The 20543-nt window shown below is 45.9% G+C and overlaps 1 protein-coding gene across 3 annotated transcripts in view; it reads right to left on the bottom strand.

The window, feature by feature from the left end:
• The window catches only part of neto1l (neuropilin (NRP) and tolloid (TLL)-like 1, like), a 44312-nt gene extending 24231 nt beyond the window's left edge, over window positions 1-20081 (bottom strand). For all 3 annotated transcript variants that reach the window (XM_076157918.1, XM_076157917.1, XM_076157916.1), the window contains exons 1-4: window positions 19347-20081; window positions 18588-18644; window positions 18289-18423; window positions 17707-17955 (exon numbers count right to left, since the gene is read on the bottom strand). In XM_076157918.1, the coding sequence (XP_076014033.1) occupies window positions 17707-17955; window positions 18289-18423; window positions 18588-18644; window positions 19347-19374 (469 nt within the window). In that variant the 5' untranslated portion in view covers window positions 19375-20081. The remainder of the gene's footprint in view (window positions 1-17706; window positions 17956-18288; window positions 18424-18587; window positions 18645-19346) is intronic.
• Between the last annotated feature and the right edge of the window lie 462 nt (window positions 20082-20543).

Genomic DNA, 20543 nt, shown 5'->3' with positions numbered 1-20543 from the left:
AAATAAGAAAGAGAATTCGCTTTGCGCTGATTTCCAAGATAATGTTGATTTGTCCGAAGCTGTTGTGTTCAGTATGAAATTGCGTGAAATTGCCAGGCTGCATCAGGTGAGCAATTCTGGGGAGCTGTTATGCGTAATGACGGCGATACGCAGGTCGAATGCTCTGCTTGCAATGTAACACATAAACCCAGCTGCAGCCGTCACACTGAAATAAGTAAATGCAATGAACGGCAGAGAGTAATGATGGAGGGCAAAGTGGTAGTTTACCGTTATACTAATGAAATTTATATCCGACACAACCGTACACACACACACACACACACACACACACACACACACACACACACACACACACACACAGCTTCAGGGTGTACTTCACTAAACCACTTGGAGCTGAGTAGACCAGCAGGTGAGGGAAGGCGATGACGGCTGCTGGATTTGATATTACAAGCCTGAGGTTTGGTCTGAATTAATAAATGCAGATGTGTGTGTGTGTGTGTGTGTGAATTGTCAGCATTGATTTCAAACTGATTCAACCTACAGCGACACAAGCGATGGCGTCTTTAACTCCCAAACTCACAATAGACCAGGATTCCCAGATTTACTGACCACATCTTAAATCCCTCCACCTCCTTCAAATAGAAACAAATAGCTTGGCGCAGATACTGTAAATACACTTGCACTCAATCAGCCGTACTTTATTACGTCCCCGTTGGCATGGCAACAAATATCGGCATGCACATTTAGCCACTGATAAACTATCAAGCGTGACCTCCAACTCGCCTCAATCTCCCCCCCCTCCTCCATCCTCCTAGCCTACGTCGCTCTTCGTCCCAGCAGGGCCACTGATTGGTCGCTGCGTCATTACGGATGAGGTAAGAGATCAGACGCAGGGCGGGCCAAGGTTTATGTCTGCCTCTAAAAGATGAATGAAACGTGCGCATACATTACATGCATCTAACCAAGAAGTTCGGCGTATTCACTCGTCATTTGCACGCACGGTTGATTTTGAGAGGCCAGATGTTCCATTCGCATGCTGTCATTGCCTTTATGACTGTCCTGACGTGCTCCCATATGGACGCGCCTCTATGGGCGGGCTAATCATTCCAGCAAACCCCTGAAATCCCTTCCAATTCACTATGAGTGCTGATGGATAATAACATCCATTCCTCTTCCTAAAAGGACACACAGCTCCGAACACCTCTCGCTGTCCGTCGTATGCTTAGTGATATGCAATTACACTTATGGATTTTATGTCATGCGCTCCTCTGTTAAGGAGGTTGCTGGTTTGAATCAGGAAGAGCCATAAGAGTCCCACCTGGGTTGACATTAGAAGCTGCAATTGTACCTTTCATTTAAAAGCCTGAATGCAAACCTTAATGTGAGTCATTACAACTTGCAAGCCTTTATCATTGCTCATGTTCTATTCAAATCTCATGTGCTCCTTTTGGAAAAAAAGCCCCTGCCAAGAAGACTGAATCTATATCAAGTTAAGTAACTGCACATTGCGCTGCACATCCAAAAATATCAATCACACTCAGCAAACTGTCAGGAGCTGCTGTTTATATGTGTGATGGTGAAGAGGCGCGAGACAGGAAACGTTGATTTCTACTTTCAGCAGGTCAAGATGCCGACTTGAATCATTTCCTTCCTGCTGCACCTTTCAGAAGCCGAGCAGCACTGAGAGTCGTCCCTTTGTACTGACGGCGTTATCCATAGTGGAGTGGAACAGTAGAGGCTCGCAAGCAGAACAGAGGAGCTGAATCTATAATCAGTCAGCGCCGAGTGGTCCGCAGAGGGAGACTCGCGCCCTTGAGAGCTAATCTATATGTGTCCCTGGTGCTTAGGATGTCCATGAGACGTAGCTGGGACAAGTGTGGACACTCGGAGGACTCAAGGTCTGGAGAGGAAGGGGGGGAAAGGTCTAATGACTGAATCATAGCTGAGCCTCTTTTGGCGCTCGTTCATATCCTGTTTCTCTTCCAGACCATCTCCTTCCATCTCTATCTGCTCTCAATCTCCGTCCTAAGCCCCCACACACACCAACCCCCCGCAGCGCCACACTGAAATATCCGCTTCTTTTACGAATTAATGGCCTGAAACCGCAATCCTGTGCCTCCCCGATCTTAAGTTGAGATATACGCAGAATTCCCGACCAAACTATATATTCCGAGGAGGCGTCTCATTTTAAAGGGCCTACATTATAGTTTACAAACCTTGCAAAGAAAGGTCGCTCACTTCTACTCTCCCTTCCTGCAGCACCGCCGCACACACTAGATGGACACAGGCATGCATCCAAAACCTCACAGTGACTGATTTGCTGATCTAAATCTGGAAATCGATGGAAGGTAAAATCCCAAATTCCTTGCCAAATGCACTCTGAGGGCTCAGCACGCTTTGACTTTGTCCTCTATCCGTTACTGCAGCAGCGTCTTAAAATTATTATCCCACCAACAGATTTTAACCGGGGTTTTCAGGGGTTTCCTGGCACGCTGTGAATCCTGAAGCGTTACACGACGTGAGACGGAGTGAGACAGAGTGAGACAGAGCCAGACAGAGTGAGACAGAGACCTCCTCATGTCTTATTTGTATTGATATAAAGCTGTATTCCTTGGAAATTAGATACTGCAGCTGTCAATATGTCAGCTCTTCTCCTGTCATGTCAGCCTCCCCTCACTTGTTCTCGCTCTCCCTCCCGTGGTGCAGAACAGGGTGGGAAAGCCTCTCCCTCTCCCTCTGCCGTCCTTCATCTCTCCGCCTCTGTCCGTCATCCCAGCTGTCGACATTTTCACCTGTGTGTACACCATTCTAAACATGACACACATGCCCGGTTCAGCAGAGGATTCTGTCGTCGCAGGGCGCAAATGTCGCAAGAGTGATGACAACTTACAGTAGAAACAGTGACACCGGACTGAACCCGGACGTCTCACACACGCACACACGACACACACACACACAAACTGTTTACATCAGGGGTTTTGAGAATTGTGCATTTATAATGTGTCTGTGTCAGGATGTGACACACACACACACACAGATTAGGTTCAAACAAACATCTAAATGTGACAACGAAATAAAGCTTCATAAAGTTTTCATCACGCAGATTACAACATAATGTAATCAGCAACTTTATATGTGAGTGTTAATGAGTTTACATCATAAATTTTTTGAGTGTGTGAGATTTGCAAGCACGGCTGCATTACATTAATTCGTTCTCTCTGTGTGTGTGTGTGTGTGTGTGTGTGTGTGTTTGAGATTGTGTCGACACTAATCTGAAGTTTGAGCTTTCCTCTCCAAAACACCTTGTGCACATAACTGAAGCTCCACTGCAGAGAAAAATTAGTAAAACTTCCCAACCTCCTCCCGCTGACTGCTTCACACACACTTCACACACACTTGCTACCCCAACCCCTGCCCCCCCGCCCCCAAGGGTAGAACAACAAAAGAAGAAGAACTGAAATAGTAAAAGCATTGGGCAGCGTAGCATTTGGCTATCAACAGTCATAAATTAGGGCCTATTTTGATCTAACTGTGAAATTTTAATTGGCTCTCAGGAGGAGAAGGTGCTGTTAATTTATGGACTCACACATTTCCTGTTCATCAGCGCACACTTGTGTACAAATTTGCTGCGTGATATGTCTGTAATCTGAAAAGAAAACATGTTATCTTATTCATTTCAAAGCATTTACAATTCACAAGGCTTTTATTTTGACACCTTTGCAATAGTGATGAAGCCTCGAGAAGCCTGTGCGGTAACACAGCGCCATGGGACGAGTCGGGGAACGGCAACATTTGTTACACACGTCTGCCAGACTCCAGCATGAATGAATAAACACAGAGAGTTCTACCCGAAATTCCCTCTCGGCTTGGAACCGGAATGCGTCTTGACTCCTATCCATGTTTGATGGGTGCCAAGGAAGAAGAAGAGAGAGAGAAAGGCCCAGACAGCAGCAGGAGAAGAAAATGTCCTTAATATCTTAGACTTCATGTGATTGCATATTGTGTTCTGAACAAATAACTAAAATGGATCAGACGTCGTAGATTTCAGTTTGTTGTTTTACATTTTAAGACTCTAAATTCTTCTTCTAGTGTTTTCCTGAATGCTGCTTTGCCTCTGTTCTGCCCTTTATCAGTTTGTTGTATTGTGAGAAATAAAGTTCAGTGTAGAGGAGTGAACTCGCTCACCCCCGACTGCCTGAACTGAATGTAACATCCGATGCACGTTGCCGTGTATCAAAAGCTCCACAGCAGAGAGAAATGAAAGGAGGCGGAGGCGGCGGCAGCGGCTTAGTAACTCATCCAGTATGACACAGGCAAAAGGCAACCAAGGGTAAACGGTAAGTCAGCAAGACGCCCAGCATGCTGCTAAGAGATGGCGGTGGTGGCGGTGGTACATTGCGACCTGCTCAACGGGAAACGGCATAAATAAGAGGCTGACATTCACAGGCTGACACGGGAACGGCTGACCTGCAGGGCGAGGTATGAGGATGGGGAGATTTGCGATGAGAACGAGGGGAACAGGGGAACGAGGCAGATTGGGGGGGAGGAGGGGGAGAGTAAGACGAAGAGTTTAAAGTAATGGGGAAGGGAGGAGGACAGACGGAACCAAAAGAGAGAGAGAGAGAGAGAGAGAGATGGGGAGACGAAGACGATTGCGGAGGAGCGCATGCTGTTGAAATCCAGGAGAGAGAGAAAGAGAGAGAGAGAGACAGGGGCAGGTGATTAATAGCGATGTAATGGGTTGAGGTGTGTGTGTGTGTGTGACTGTTAATGAAGGATCGCTCTAAGAAAATGGAGAGAGAGAGAAAAAGAGGGAGGAAGGGAGAGAGAGAGGCCACAAGCCAAGTGTTCTAGTACCATCCAGGGAGACACAGCATCTGTCTCAGCAAAACAGAGAGCAGCAATCAATAACTATACAGTTAAGGTGTGTGTGTGTGTGTGTGTGTGTGTTGCTGCTGCTGCACTGCCCATTGCGCTTTGCTTACACTGCATCTCCACTCTGCATTTTGATAGGTGGAGGATCTGACTGTATAATCTGATCCCTGCGTGTATTCATGGACACACGCACAAACACATATTTGTGTTTCCCCCTATGCCCAATCCCAAATATTCCGCTTGTCAATCATTTTAATCCATTAAACCGGATTGTGTCGCTTTGTCTTCTCATCAAGATTCCCTCTCTTTCTCTTGACATGCAGTCCGTCTTCCTCTCGTCATAAATACACTCAGAAGAAGAAGAGTTGCGGTCTCACACAGCAGCACTATCGTGCGAAAATCCATTTCTATTCGGCTCCCCGGCTCTTAAATAAGAAAACTCTCGTCTGAAAGAGGTGAAATATGGCTGCTGAGATGATGATCTGTCACCGCGTGATTTAAAGCGACGCGTCTCTTTCTCAGTGTCCTGTGCAGAACGCAATTTACGTAATGGATTCGCGTCCCTGTTGCGCTTTCACGGGGCGTACCGTCGCTGGTTTTATCACAAAAATGGAACTCGATTTATCACCGGCAGAATCAGAGCGTGACACGGCAAGCTCGACCCAAAACCCCCTGCTGCGTGTCCTCACTTAGCTCAATGTACATACTGTACACGCGCCGTGCCTTATTCCTGCGTGTAACCTTTGAAGCCGGATAAAAAATGCAGAGAAACACTCTGATCTCACAGGGAAAATAAGCCTGTTGGTCAGATTCACTGCAATCAAACGGAGGCCGCCTGTTTCTCAATGCGTGTCAGGGGGAATTAAGGCGCCTGAATGAGAAATCAAATCACACAGCATTTCCTTTCATCTTCTCTTGAATCGATAGCGTGCCATAAAACATGTCGGGGCAGAACCTCGCATGCGCGTCTGCATAATCTAGGGATGAGGCGTGAGCTGCTTCATCTCCCTTCCTCCTGCATTTGGGTATAAAAAGGGGAGTCCAAGTTTAGAATACAGAAACATCTGGTTTATTGAGGATTGCTTTGCCGTGTTGGGATTGGAAGCTGATTAGAGCTGTTTGTCCTTCTCTTACAAAGATTCCTGTCGTCCAATTTAGTCAATTTGGGCTTTTCCCTGTTTGGTTATGGAGTGTGTGTCCAGCCTGGTTGGCAGTGGAGAGGAGGCTCGGCTTTGATATTCCAGCCCAAAGTATTCAAGTTGACTTTAAAGTCTCTCTCTTTCCCCCTCTCTCTCTCTCTCTCCCTCTCTCAAAGAAGTGAGTGTGAAGTCAAGGATACAAGCTCGCGGCCGCACTCTAATAGCTGTTTTCTGCTTTAGGAGCCGAGTCACGTTGAGCCGTTCCCGCTTCCCATCACACCCACGCTGGCGCCGCTGAGCTAAATCCAGCCGAGCCGCGGAGTTTGACGACCCCCGGAAGTGTGACTGTGGCTGTGTCACGGTAATGGATGAGGTTCCAAACAGGAAGGGGAAATGAACCACTCCTGCTTAAAATAGGGAACGCAAAGTCAGGGAGAGGAAAAAATGGTTTTAGGTGCGTTTTCTAGAAGATTTACACGAGCGATTTGGAGACTTTAGTCGGTGTTAAAGGTTGAGAGATGTTCTGTATATCTCAGCGTTGCAGGAGTTGATGCGGGTACTTTGAATGAGCTGCAGAGCTGCAGATCGGTTGAATCATAAAAGAATGATTTGTCAAGAAGTCTGGAGGCGCAGGAGGAGGTATGTACTCGACACGCACGCCAGCACCATGCCCCATTCAGCGCTTGCCACTATCTAAATTGAAAAGAGTATTTATACTAACTTAGGGATCAGAAGTTAATGGAAGCAGTCATGCATCAATTGAGTTGCATAAAAATGTCAGTTGAAAAAGGGTGAGATAACTACATCCTTTTAAAAGATTTTTAATTTCCTTAAATTGCCTCTTTGTGTCTGATGGAGGATGTGCTGTGGTTGTGTATGTTTCTCTCTCTCTCTGTGTCTGTGTGTGTGTTTGTGTAGGGCACATTACTGTGAGAGTTTTAATCAGACATCAGAAAGGGTATTAACAGGGAAATGTGCTAAAGGAGCAGGATCAAATAAAGATCTCACTCCAGTGTAATGAAACGCTGCTCTTTGGCGAGGTGCCTCATTATTCCGGCACAGAACGCTCCGGGCCAAAAGAAGGGAACGGGGGGGGGGGGGGGGGAAGGGTGGGAGAGTGATAAAAATGTTTACGAGGCAAACTCCTGCTTCCTCTAATCCGTCACAAAAGAAGGACTCATCAACAACGACAACAACGACAACAACAACAACAGCAGTGACAACAACAACACCCGGTGCCCCTGCTGCCGACACTTTTGTTTCTCTGTATCCGCGTGAGGCGATTTAATCATCTCTCTAATAAATGGCGGGAGGAAAACGCTGTCATTTCTGTTGGCGCTAAACTCTATCTAAACTCGGGCTAAACGTGCCAGGAACTGATGAAATCTCTCTCACATTTAATGAAATCAAAAAAAAGCAAGAAAGGAAAAATCCCAATAAGGTTTGCTGCAACACCCGAAAGAGATTTAGAGGTTAAAGAAAAAACACAAAAAACAAGCAGCGTCTGGAATTTAATCCTCTGTGTGTGTTTTAAATGGGACACACACTGATTTCCACATTCCAATTGATCCACGTCTGTTCTCATTTGCTGCAGCGCCTCTATGCACACTGTGCCTACACAGGGCATGCCAAGTTTTGAGGGCAGTTGAGAGGTTTGATTTACCGGGAGATCATTTACAAGCAGGTTCAGACATGAGATACAGAGATTTAGATCATAAAACATTATCATCACAGCTTTTCTTTTTGCTTTATTTCAACACGACACAAACACCGGCTCCTCTCTCTCTCTCTCTCTCTCTTTCTCGACTTTTCTTGCCCCTGCGTCATAACTCCTCGTCCCTTTGATAGATTAACGAGCGGCGGCTCTGGTCCAAAAGGGTCGCTGAGTAAACACCTCACAGCTCAACCCCCCCTTAACGTGCCAGACTGTAATGGATCGCCTCCCGTTTTTTCTGAGGGGGCGAGAGCACGAGTGGCTGACAGGCACTCCGGAGGCTCAAACCTCCACTCTGGAGCATGGAGTATGAATATTTAAGCCAATACCAAAGCCCATTTGCTCTCCTCCCTCAATTTGAGTCATTTCTACCCGGTTCATTCAACTCCAATCCGAGCGGCCTTCACAAAGCCCGGGCATGATAAAAATCAATGACTCACACTTCCTCCCACTGATCACAGTCCGTCTCTTCTTTAAGCTGCAAATACTCAATGAGGGCTTTTTCTCCTCAGAACCTCCATTCTGTCGCCCTCTTCATCTTTTTCCTCTATCTGTCTGAGGCATGATGATCCCCCAGGCTTTTGCTTTTAGCCTTGTAACATTTCTTAGAAAGAATGAGTTTCTCCTGGTGGGTGTGATTACAAATAAAATAAAATTTGACTCTGCACGTTTGGTGGAATGAGGTATTTTTTATGAAGGCGGCAGTTGCATGTAAACTTAAGGACGCTTGCCGTCCACCGCAAATCAAACGTCTGGGTAGGTGATAAGCAAAGATCACGGCGGCGCAAGGACGAACCTAAAAGGGACGTGGAAATATCAACTCAATCAGCCAGATGAAAAGTCTGACTTTTTGAAACGCTGTGAAATAAAGTGCTGCCCAGAGTGCGACGAGAAAATCCTCTCGCAGAATCAATATGATCTTTCTTATTAAAAAGAGAAAATGATGTCCTTGCGCCACAGAGCTATCTCGCAGAGAGGAGAGAGATTTCAATCAGACGAATTCCACGTCTTCCAGAGATGTTGTAATGGAATGTCTCAGTATTTAAGATTGTTGTATATAAGATGAACTGCCTGTCAGAGTGGCTACAAAAGCCTTTTTTCTGGCTTGAGCAAATTGCGTTCAATGCCAGAGGAAAAGCGCAGGCATTTATAAATATCTGCTCCACATGGATACGTATACGTCACATACTGGATATATACAACATAGTGCATATGTGACAGGGAAATTAGATTGTAAAATTGAATGGATGACATGTGGTGTGTGTGAAAAGACTGGGATGGGTTCGCTGGAGGTTTAGCAGCTGAGCAGAACACAGATGGTGAGCTGGGCTTCCTCTCCTCTCCTCTCACACACAGACACACACAGATCTGTACAGTTGCACCAGTGTTTTGCTTCTCTGCAATCAAAAGCGCAGACAGGAGTTTGTACAAATGTTTCCAAAATATCAGATTCCAGTCCGAACCGGGCAGCCCGCAGTCTCTTTGTAGAGTAGTAAAGACTCGTCCACTAAACTAAAAACAGAAGCCCTAATGAAGGTACAAGTGTTTGCATTGTAATGGCTGTCATGGCAAATTAAGCAGACTGTGTGTTTCCACTCCGTTAATGCCGCGAGTACAATAACAGCCAGGATACACACTCACACTTTATCTCTTTCAACAGAAACGCTGCTTTTAGCTGCTGATTCACCGATTCTGCGTTCGAACCGTGCAGTTATTTCGTTGACGTTAACTTCTTGCAAATGAATTCTGAACGTTCCCTGCTGATGTTTCACAATTAGGCCCCTGAAAGGCTTTTATTGTGAAATATCAGCAGGAAGTGTTGCGTTTAAAGGTTGGCTATTTTGTTATGCTGATGGAAGTAATGCCGCGCGAATGTAGTTATTGAAAGTTAAATTAGAATACAAGAGATAACGGCCTGAGATAAAACACTGTGGCCCCGCCGCTGTTAAAACATGTAAAAAGTAGCTGCTAAACATTATAACAACTTCCCTGTATGTAGAGCAGATGAGCTAAGATCTGCTCCTCTGGACTCCAGACTGCTTTATCGCCACAATCAGCAGTTATAGCACAAAACACAATAGACCCACTGCAAACTAACTGGAATACTCAATGAAAATGATGGATTATATTTAGGAGCCGCATGCAGATTTAAGTTGTTTGACTCCACACACACACACACACGCACGCACGCACGCACGCACACACGCACACACACACACACACACACACACACACACACACACACACACACACACACACGCACGCACACACACACGCACGTCTTGATTCCCCAGAAGCCAGATTTTGGCCTCAACGTTGGGAAGAAGTGTCTCTCTCCTCTCTGCTGCGACAACATATTTCAGAGGCAATCACATCATAAAGCAAATAAAAGAAATTAATTAATGTGCTGAAGGGAAGAATCCGGAAACCTGTCAAATATTTGATTTAAGAGGGAATAATTATATGCATGAAATGAAGATGAAGTCAGCAATTCTTCATTTCAATACTGGAGTCGGGTGAAATGTGTGGCAGGGAAGCAAAGTTACGGAGCGTTATGTCTTCAGCGCATCACAGCATTTGTTTCGGCTCTTTATATATAAAAGCAACCTGTGTGTGTGTGTGTGTGTGTCATATTGTGTGGAATTACTTGTGACAGGTAGTAGCCAATTAGGATCCTAATAATGATGATGATGATGATGATGATGGCGGGAAAAAGCTAGTGTCACCTCGATTAATATTCAGATTGCCCTCCTCACAGCAAGGCCACCGCTCACCAAAACACCTGGACCCCTCTTCCTCCTTTCCGATCCATCTTTCCTGTCTTCCTTGTAAACTCGGATGCTCTTATTTACATTTACCTATATTGCTTCTATGCAGTATTATAGCAGCATTGTTCTCTTTTAGTGTATCTTTCTGCGTCCTCTTTCCTTCGCCATACATTTTCATGCGTGGGGGAATAATAAGGACCAGCGGCGGCGGCGGTGGTGGCAGTGGTAGTGGCGGTGGCGGGGGTGACAATGTGCGTCGCATTGTATAGGGGTTGTGTGATTAATCAAGCTTGCCAAATGGAAAATGAAATGGCAGCGAGGCCGCGTTGTTCAGCAAGCTGTTTAGTGTTTGTTTGAGAGCGGAGGAGAGATGAACACACATGACTTTTCCGGGTCCTCGCTCAACCGCAATCTGCCAGAAAACAGCTCGTTTGTCCAATAGGAGAAGACGCAGTAATTGACTCGCTGGACCCATTTTGGTGCGCAGTCACTGGGCCGTGGAGGAAATACAAACGCTCTCTCGCCCGACTCGCCACCTCAATAATCACAGATGGATACGCAATTTCAGCTTAGAGAAGATGGAGTGTGTGCGTGAGTATTTGTGTGTTTGTGAGTGTTTGTGGGAAAAGCCTGTTTGCTTTCCAATACAATCACACCTCGATAAAAACATGTTTATATTTGTTACATTGTCATTCCGATGGCGGCGTACAGCTTTCATGAGTGAAGGCACTCCGAGCCAAGTCAGCTTGACACATCGGGTAAAATGGCTACAAATGAACTGAAATGATAACACACACACACATACACACATGCACATGTCTCTAAGCATTTAAGCCGAAACTGGCCATTCCTTTAAGCAGCATGTGAGTGCACATTATGGATCCTCGGGGTGTACTAGAGATCCTTCACACATTGGGAGAAGGCAGCAGATATTCCGGAGTAAGAATTCATCCCGGGCCTTCCTGGGATCTCTGCCATCCTCGTTATGAATGAGCTTTTGAGAGATTAACTGATGCCGGATTTTCACTTATCACAATTATCAGAATTACAATGGGCAAGATGCCACTTATCACGGGGCGGAAATTGCGACAACGTGCAGGAAAATTCCGGTGCTCCTGTATGTTACTCATTCCCCACTCTCATTTCATGGAATGTGCCACAAACTCATTCTGCTGTCAGTTCCTCTGAGGGAGGATTACGCACTGTTGTGACCGTATGCTTTAATCCACGATTGCTCCGTCCGTTATGCAAGGATAACTCCGATTCTGCGTTTGATAATCCGCCCTTTGTCTTGCCTTTCCATTGTATGAAGGCAAACAATGACCTCACTTTCTGGATGGCAAAACAAAAGCTTTTAGAGGCCCCTGATGGTAAAAGTGATCGAGACCTTTTGCTCTTAGCCGAGTTCTGTTCTCAGTTCGACATATTGGTGACTCATTCATGTTTGCATCTGTTGTTATTTTCCCTGTAAGTTAAGACACCAGCTCCCCGTGGAAGAATCCCGCTGATGACACCATGAGCACAAAAGCAAAACTCATCAAGCATAGAAGTCCAATCTGCTCTGTTCTGTCGATTTCAAAAAAAGCAAATGAAACTTTTTACATTTCTGTCAAATTCCTCAAGTCGAGGGGCTGAATGTTTGTGGAGATAAAAACATAGCGGGATCTCGTGGCTGCCTATTACGGCATGATGGAGAGAGTCGGGCTCCAAGCGTGACGGCCGAGGATCAACGACATCGATAGGCTAATGAAAGAAGGAGCCCCGGGCTCTATCTCTCTCCCTAGAGGAGAGGGAGAGAGAGAGAGTGCCAAGAACCAAAACAAAACAACCCGGCTAATGCATGCAGGCTAATGCAGAAACCCATGCAGATCTGAGTGCAAATGCCGTGTGCATCATGACTGCGGAGTCGCAAACCCAGCAGGGGAACTGGATGGACCAGTGTTATATTGTGTGTGTGTGTGTGTGTGTGTGTGTGTAGCATGAACAGGAAAGCAGCCAAGACAGCATCATCAGGAGGAAGATGCACATATTTCAACATACACTGAGCACAGACCAGATCACAAATCCTCCACACACACACTCACACTCGCATGATGATTTACATTACTGCAGACTCCCAGCTACAACAGAGCAGCGCCCTGACCCCCACAGCATCTGTAGACGAACAGCAGGCCTGGCTAACAAACTGCCACAGAGGATGGAAGCAGGAGGCAGGCAGAGGCACTGATTGATCTGTGAGGTAATTGGCTGGGAGAGGGCGAAACAGCCGAAGGATGCGGGTGGATAAATATCAGCCGAGCCGCAAGGATGGTGACTTAAGTTCCCACATGCCTGATAAACCCTGACTGGTCCCCTGAGTGAAGACTCGCCGCCTGATAAGCAGGTGAACATTTTGTGCCGGAGACGTTGTCGTCGTCACAACAGCGTAGAGGACGGAGACGGCGAGGAGCAAGAGTTGAGGGAAAAGGTTAGAGGAGGATAAAGGTGAGTCCTCACTGCCCGTTAAAGTCCTTGAGAAAGGTCCTCGAACCTCTTACTGATCCCAACGAGCAAGTCGGCACCACGCATGACAGCTCCACCTGCCAGCCAGTGTGTGTGTGTGTGTGTGTATGAATGCCAGGCTTTGTGGAGCACTTTGTCGTACGCCGGTGTTAAAAGCACTATGAGCGCGTTTCACCATTTTCAAAGAATAAAACAAATAAATCTTTAAAAGGAATAGATGCAGCCGAAACAAATTTTCTACTGAACTTTATATCCCCATGTACCAAAAAGCTGTTTCCAAGACGACACCATAAATGAGGTCATCACGCAGTGAGGATTACTCACTGGCAGCAGTAGTCAGAATTGTAAATAAAGAGCTGCAATTTGCCAGCTAAAGTAAGTAATCGATATTGGTTTGATCGCCAGGAAAATATTGATACGTGTGTGTACACACATGAAGAATAAACAGAGAGAGAGAGCAGGGAGGGGGGGAGGGAGAGAGAGAGAGGGGGGGAGGGGAGAAAAAGAGAGGCAGTGTTAGTGGAAAACAAAGAGTCAAAGAGATGAGCGGGGAAGAGTTAGGGTGTGACTGACCTCTTCCCCCACAGCTGCGAGAGGTGTGCCCGCACTGCTAATGTCCATCCAGGAGGGGACGGAGCTCCAACGTGGCACAGACAAGACAGAGTGAGGAGTGAGGAGTGAGGAGCGTCACACCATCAGGGAGAAAACGTCCCCGAGAAAACAGACTCCGGCACTGTAGGGAGCCTTAATGAAAACCAGCATTACTAAGGGTGACGCACTAAGAGGGTGACCGTCTTCTTCTGCTTTTGTGATTTCCGAGGAGTGACTCATAATCCGGCTCCTTCAAACTACTCCTGTCCTTCACTGAACCCATTGGAGGAAATTGGCAAAGGCGCCTCTGCTGGTTTCTCTCCGTTTCTGCTTACGAATTCCCTCCATTCACCTTCCTCGCCCTCCACCCCGTGAATCCGGACCCCCTACCAGCGCCAAGGACGGAAAATCGTTGTAAAAGAATTCCCCAGTCTGTCAAGTTATGATCGAATTTTTTTTACACGTCGACAAAGGGGATTTGAGGATTTGATGTATCGCAATAAAACATAACCATAAGCAGAGAAACACACCCGCTGAGAGTTGGAACAGAGCGTGACCGGACTCCCTGTGTTTGGACCCTGTCAGCAAAATGAAAGAGAGTTACCCTCTCCAGAACATGTGAATACAGGATGCAGGTTTTGGGTGGATAATGTGGGAGAAATTACATTTTCCTGAAATCAGAGGATGAGTGGCGTGTTCGGATGTACAAAAGCGGATTTGTGTTGACAGAAAGAAATCAGCTGTCAATCCTTTGTTCTGGGTCCTGCGTGAAAACAAATGCCTGATGAGTTTCTGGCCGCAGAACAATGAGAAGCAGAATGTGGGCTGTGCACAGCAAAACTGCATCCGAACGACTGTTTTTCCCTTAAAATCGCTCGTTCGTCCTTCCTTTTATACCAAAAGTCCTTAAACGCCACAGTGAGAGCGAGTAAAACACACTCCAGGTCAGAAGCTGAACTCCTCAGCCAGATCCCACCCTGAGCGATGAGTCGATCCCTTCGGTTCAATTTTCCATTTTCCAATTTGAGCCCATCTAAGTTCAATCTCATGGCCCGGCCTCTTCCATGATGGGCCCATATATCCTTTTCCTGCTATAATCTGAAATGTCATTAGAGTCAATTCATTCCAAAATGATTCTCAGTCCAGTTGGAGCTCGGGTTGGCCTGTAAGTGACTGGATCAATCAATGTGTCATCTGGATTATGGCTTCATTAGTCAAGTGCTGCATTCTTAATGAGGAAAACATGGCAGTGCTGCTGCTGGTCAAGTATGAGGCTTTACGACATCAAGTACATGGTTGATGCTGACTAATCATTTCATTCACAATGATTTATTTTGAATATTGCTTCCAGTTTAAAATCTCATCAAACACACCCCACAGTAAGCGTTTGCCAGTAATAAATGAAAAACATCTGATGTTTACAACACAAACCCTCTGTTATCACCAAAAGGTCTTCAGATATCATCTCTAAATTCCCCCAAAGAGCCACTGAAGAGATTCATTATGCCTCCAACAGCTCAAGGCCACGAGTGTATATATATTTTTCACATCATCCCACTATTCCCACCAAAACAACAGCAATCAAATAGTGTTTGGATCAAGAGAATACACCCCGAGTCTCCGCACAGCAGCTTGTGCCCCTTGCAGCAGGTCTCGTCTCTTCAAACATCCAAACCATCAGAGGAAGGAACCTACAGCTTTTTATTTGCTCCGGCGCCGTATCGTGCTGCTAAAACACCACTTAATCGGCAAGTCCGCAAGGTTCTGAGGTCAGGGTGCCCCGAGAAGACTGGAATAACAGCATGCGGCTTAAGGCTTCGAAACCTTTTCACACACATGTAACAATGTAACAATTTGATTTGTAGCTCTCCCACAGAAATTAAGGAATCTAGGTGATGCAATAGTTCAGAACTACTCCGAGCACAATGAACAAGAACAAGCAATAATAGCAATGATGCGTTCAATGTCCTGTATCTTGACGTTTCTCAGACACTTCCTTACCTCCTCAATGAATCATGCAAGTTCATATAGGGGACAGGTTTGGTTACTGTATATATATTTTGGGTTGGATGAGCTGTGACTCCGGTGTTTCTGGGTCTACACATTCATTAGGAGCTAAAGCAGGGGTCTCCAACCTTTTTGTCTCTGAGAGCTACTTTGACAAAATAAAAGTGTCCGAGAGCTACTCATGTTTTATATTATTAGTAACATTTATCCACATGGCTGATTCTCCACCCAAACCAGCTGGACAAGCATCTTTTGTGTGAACATTTACCAAATTGATATGCAACACTCACACATTTTGTAGACCGAAAAGAGCCGGTCTTTGAGCCGACATGTTCGCTAACGACGCATCACAACCTGGCAACCTTTCCTCTAAGAATCTCTCCATAAGGTGCAGGGGGGCTCCCGTCACTGAAAATGTCCTTAAAGTTGAATTAGTAGGTTGAGCACTCAGGGTTTTAAACACACGTTGTGCCAAACCCCACAAGCAGCTGTCTTACCTTCCTAAAAACAAGTGAAGATATAGCTCGGAAGAGGAGGGAAGGCGGTTGTAAAAAGTTCAACGGTGCAGGAAGAGACCAAGAATGAGGCATCTGGGTGTAATTTCTTTGACAGATAAATTGCAAATTGTGTCGCTGGGGCAACTGAGTTCATTTAGTTACTGTTCAGAGAGAATCTGTAGCAGTGTATTAGAAAAGCATGTCTGTCTTACGTCTTCATATTCAGCTGTCGGATGGAAATGTGAATGGATCCGTCTGAAGATCACACGCGTCTCATTTAAGTGCCTGAAAGTATCGCCGGATAACAGAATTTGAGTCACAGTCTCTTCATTCACTGACTGCTGCACTGAGTCATCACGCGCATTAGGCGGTGAGAAGACACAGGCAGAATCAGCAGGAGAGCTTCTTTTGCTTTACGTTTCTAATTATCTCCGATCGCAGAGTGACGAAGGAATTGGAGTACGAGAAAGTAATTCATGTTGCCTTTTGTCGCCGCGTCCCTTTGGAATTCCGCGAGAATTAGCAGGTTTAGCAGAGCGGCTCCACATGCGAGACGCTATTCACACAGCCAAGCACCAGATTTCAGAGCATGAACTTGACTCAATTCAGACTTTTATCTTCTTTGATTATGCAAATCATCTGCCACAGACACTTCCTGTCAAAAGAGCTTTTTCAATTTCAATGAGAGAAGGAGGAAGTTTGAGGAGTGATGAGTGATGAACAAAACGCACAAACATTACAGACACAGACTGACAATAAGGGTAGGAAGTAATCAGACGCATTCCGACACATCTTTGTTCTTATTTTAAGTACTTGGTTTGGGCATTTTTAGGGCAGTAAATGTACTTTTTAAATCATTCCCTTTTTAATCCACATCCTTGGCATGAGGTTCTATTCCACTCTCTCCATAGGGGCTAAACGCTTTACTGCAAATTTAATTTCATTTCATTTCATTTAATTCCATTTCATTTCATTTCATTTCATTTCATTTCTCAGTAATAGCGCAAACAAAGACTAATAAATCCTCTTTTCCTCTCCATAGTTTTGTTTCCACTGGGATGCCTTTTGCAGATGAAAGATTGAGACGCTCTCTTAAAAAAAAGGAAATCATCATATAAACAATGACACAACATCAAATTTCTGATGGAAAATTCCCCTGGAGGTGCAGTGAATGTGGAGACAAATTGGCATAGCTTTCATGTTTCCTGGCACTGTGCCTTTCAAGCTTCAAACATACTAAAAAGTTGACAGCATTGTTGACCCGAGCAGGTGCAGGCGGCGGAATATTAAATGATGGTAATGCTCAAATTCTTTGTCGTGAAACCTCATGGGTTCTTGCCTGAGGGTGAAGGGAAATTAAGGAAGAGGTGGTTTTACACGCAGTCATAATTGCCACAATTGTGTTCAACAGTCCAGATTAGGGGATGGAGGGGATGTGGACAGACGATCGATAAAGACTGCAAGAGGCTCCCACGAGGCAGAGTTTCCACCACTGCACGGTGTTTGCTATTCAACTGGAGGCCTCATGGACGAGCTCAGACAGGGAAGATGCGAGACGTGGTAATGTCACAGCACTGCAGCAGCCAAACAAACAGAAGAAGATGAGAAATTACCTGGAGTGAAGTTGTAACTTGCTGAAAATCCCACTGCTTCCAGTTCGCCGTCCGTAACAAATTTTATCCACAGGTATCGGCCGCTACTCCTGATATCGGGCGGCGTGTGCTGGCCGCAGTAGCGCCCCAGGATCGGGGAGAAGCTGAAAGGTCCATCCCGAACCTCGATGTGGTCAAATTTACATTCCCAGGAGGACTCGATTGAATAGTTTTCTTCAAAATGCAGATCTATACATTGCCTTGGGGGTGCTGTAGGACATAAAGGAAACAATTACCACCCGCCACAAAACAGGGAGTTAGATTTGAGGCCTTCACTGGCCTGTTTCATCAGCAACACATCAATCCAGTCAGTAAGGATGCACCGAACACACTTTTATGTTAATTTCAGTAATGTCACCTCTTATGATTACTCCAATATCATGTCCCAGAGTGACATAATAACAGAGAAATTGCCCCTCATTCACTAATTTCACAACAGCTGCACCGTTACATCGTATTTCATTCTTTAAGCTCCTCTACTCTCACTCTCCTCCCAGCATCACCCCAGGAAAAGAAAGAGCTAGATCTCCTCTGAATATTTACCTTCAAGGATGTAAACACACTCGATGTCTGGGGGGTATTTGCTTGGATAATTGGGAGAAGTGAAGAGCCCTCCGTCTGCTTCTTTCACCCAAGCTCCACATTGACCTGCAGGCTTCACTCCGGAATTGTTTTTCACTACAACATTGATACAGTGAAGGGAGGGGGGAGGTAGGGGAAGGGGGGGGTGGGAGGGAAGGGAGGGGGGAGTCAGAGGTTAAAATGCTTGGAGGACAAGAAGAAGCAGCGATCTGAGCAGAAGAGACATCGCAGATGTGGTGACTGGTGATCAAATGGCGTACCTGCTGTATCCTTCCTTGTTGCCCCAGACAACCCAAGCATCAGAAGACTTGCAACAACTGCAAAAACACACAGATGACACATTTATGATGGAACACTGTGGCGTGCATCTCCTCCTCGCCCCCCCCCCTCCCCTCCATTCTGAGCATCGATCGCTTGGTTCGATCTTCAAAAGGCTCGAGTCAGCATGGACCACATTACTAATTCAGTATTTCTTCATATACATCAGATAATCAAGCGATGAAGGCCAGAGAACATCAAGCAATGATCACAAATGGATACTTCGGTCAGGCAGGATGAGTCGGAAACAATAACACTAGAACCTAGTGGCCTCCACCGCAACTTTACTACCAACTTTGAACCCAATATCACTTCTAAGTCATAAATCCCAATTTGCTATGACTGATATGAGTTATGAGTTTTATAATATAATAGCAACTCTGTGTGAATAGCTGCCAGTTACACACAAATGACCAAAATCTCTCCAAAGTACGACTACAAAACATGAATACACAAATTTGAAATGAACACCAATCCAACATGAATTTACACAGTGTGACCTTGGTACCCTGAAGCTGTTTGCAGGATGCAGCACAGTGACCTCACAGCTTTTATTCCATCAAATCTGCATTCACAATTCCATTTTTTGGAACAGAAAACCGTTCTGTTTTTCCAGTGTTTTTCAATTCATTATAAGATTCGTGAAAGAAAACGAGTCTAGCCGTTTGGGAATCTTTGACTGGAATCGGGTTTGGACTTACCGTGAAGGAAGCTTCGTCCATAAACCATGTCTGTTCCTTTCACAAACGTCCTCAGGCTCAACTAATTCCATTTAGATGAAGGAATACTGGAAGGGGAAGCGATCGAGACGAGAGTTTGTGGAGATGCACCACAGGGAAAGCGCTCTCTGAAAACCATAAAAGCCATTTAGGGAAGGGAGGAGGGAGGGGGGGTCAAATTCGTCAAGAAATAAATGTATTCCACGGTTTTACAAAAAATTATCTTGAAAGGGAAAAAAACGTGAAATTCCTTGGAGGGATTGTAGCAACAACTAATCACCAGTTTCATATAGAACCAGAAACAGTTCTAAACACTCGCCCGATTTCCATCCAAACGTTTCCAAAACCCTTTGGTGCGTTTGATGCACTGAAAGGATTGATAGTCCCGTCATCAGCCCTTTCCTAATCGCTCCACCTTTGCGATCTTCTTCTTTAAAATGTCACCAAAAGCCTTTTTACCCCTTGATAAAGTCCTCCTCCGTCCCGTTATCAGGAGACGCGATCCTTCCCGAGCACGTCGCGCCACGCAACAATCATCTCCGCGGCAGTAATCGTTACTTTTCTTTTTTTCTTCTTTTGCAGTACGTAAAAAATAAATATCCCCCTTTGGGTTCTCAAACGGATTTACGCGATTCGTCACCCTGGTCTCATTTGTTCTCAGAAGCCGTCAAGCGCCGCGCCGTTCCGAGCGCATCACCCCGCTGCTCGTGCCTGTCTCGCCCGGTGCCTACTGAGGAGTCCGTCACCCCCCTCCCCCCTCCCCCACTCCACTCCTCCCCTCCTTTCCTCCCCTCCCTTCCTCCTTCCCCGCATCCGGCAAGAGTTAACGTACGAACCCCCTCCCCTTCCTTTCCTCCGTTCGTTCGACCCAACAGCCATCCAATGCGCCACGATGGGTGGGGGAGGCGAGGGGGGAAGAGGAGGCATCGTGCCCGAGTTCCAACAATGCGTCCTGTTCCGTTGCGTTGCAGAATCCTTGTGGGCAGCTGCTGAAGTCAAGAAACAGAAAAACAAGGTAAGCAGAACAGGCAGGGACACAAGCACGTTAACGCACCACAGACTTTGAGGGGCTGTCAGCTGGTCCAAATCGGAAGCATTTTGAAGCATTAAAGCACAGATTTCACCCACTCTTCTACTTGGCACAACCTCTAAAACTTTCACAAACAAAAAGCAACAACC

The sequence above is a fragment of the Genypterus blacodes genome, unplaced genomic scaffold, assembly GCF_046128005.1.
Source record: "Genypterus blacodes isolate CSIRO-AG114 ecotype Tasmania unplaced genomic scaffold, CSIRO-AGI_Gbla_v1 ptg000076l_1, whole genome shotgun sequence".
Taxonomy (NCBI): Eukaryota; Metazoa; Chordata; class Actinopteri; order Ophidiiformes; family Ophidiidae; genus Genypterus; species Genypterus blacodes.
This window is presented reverse-complemented; position numbering and strand designations above follow the sequence as displayed.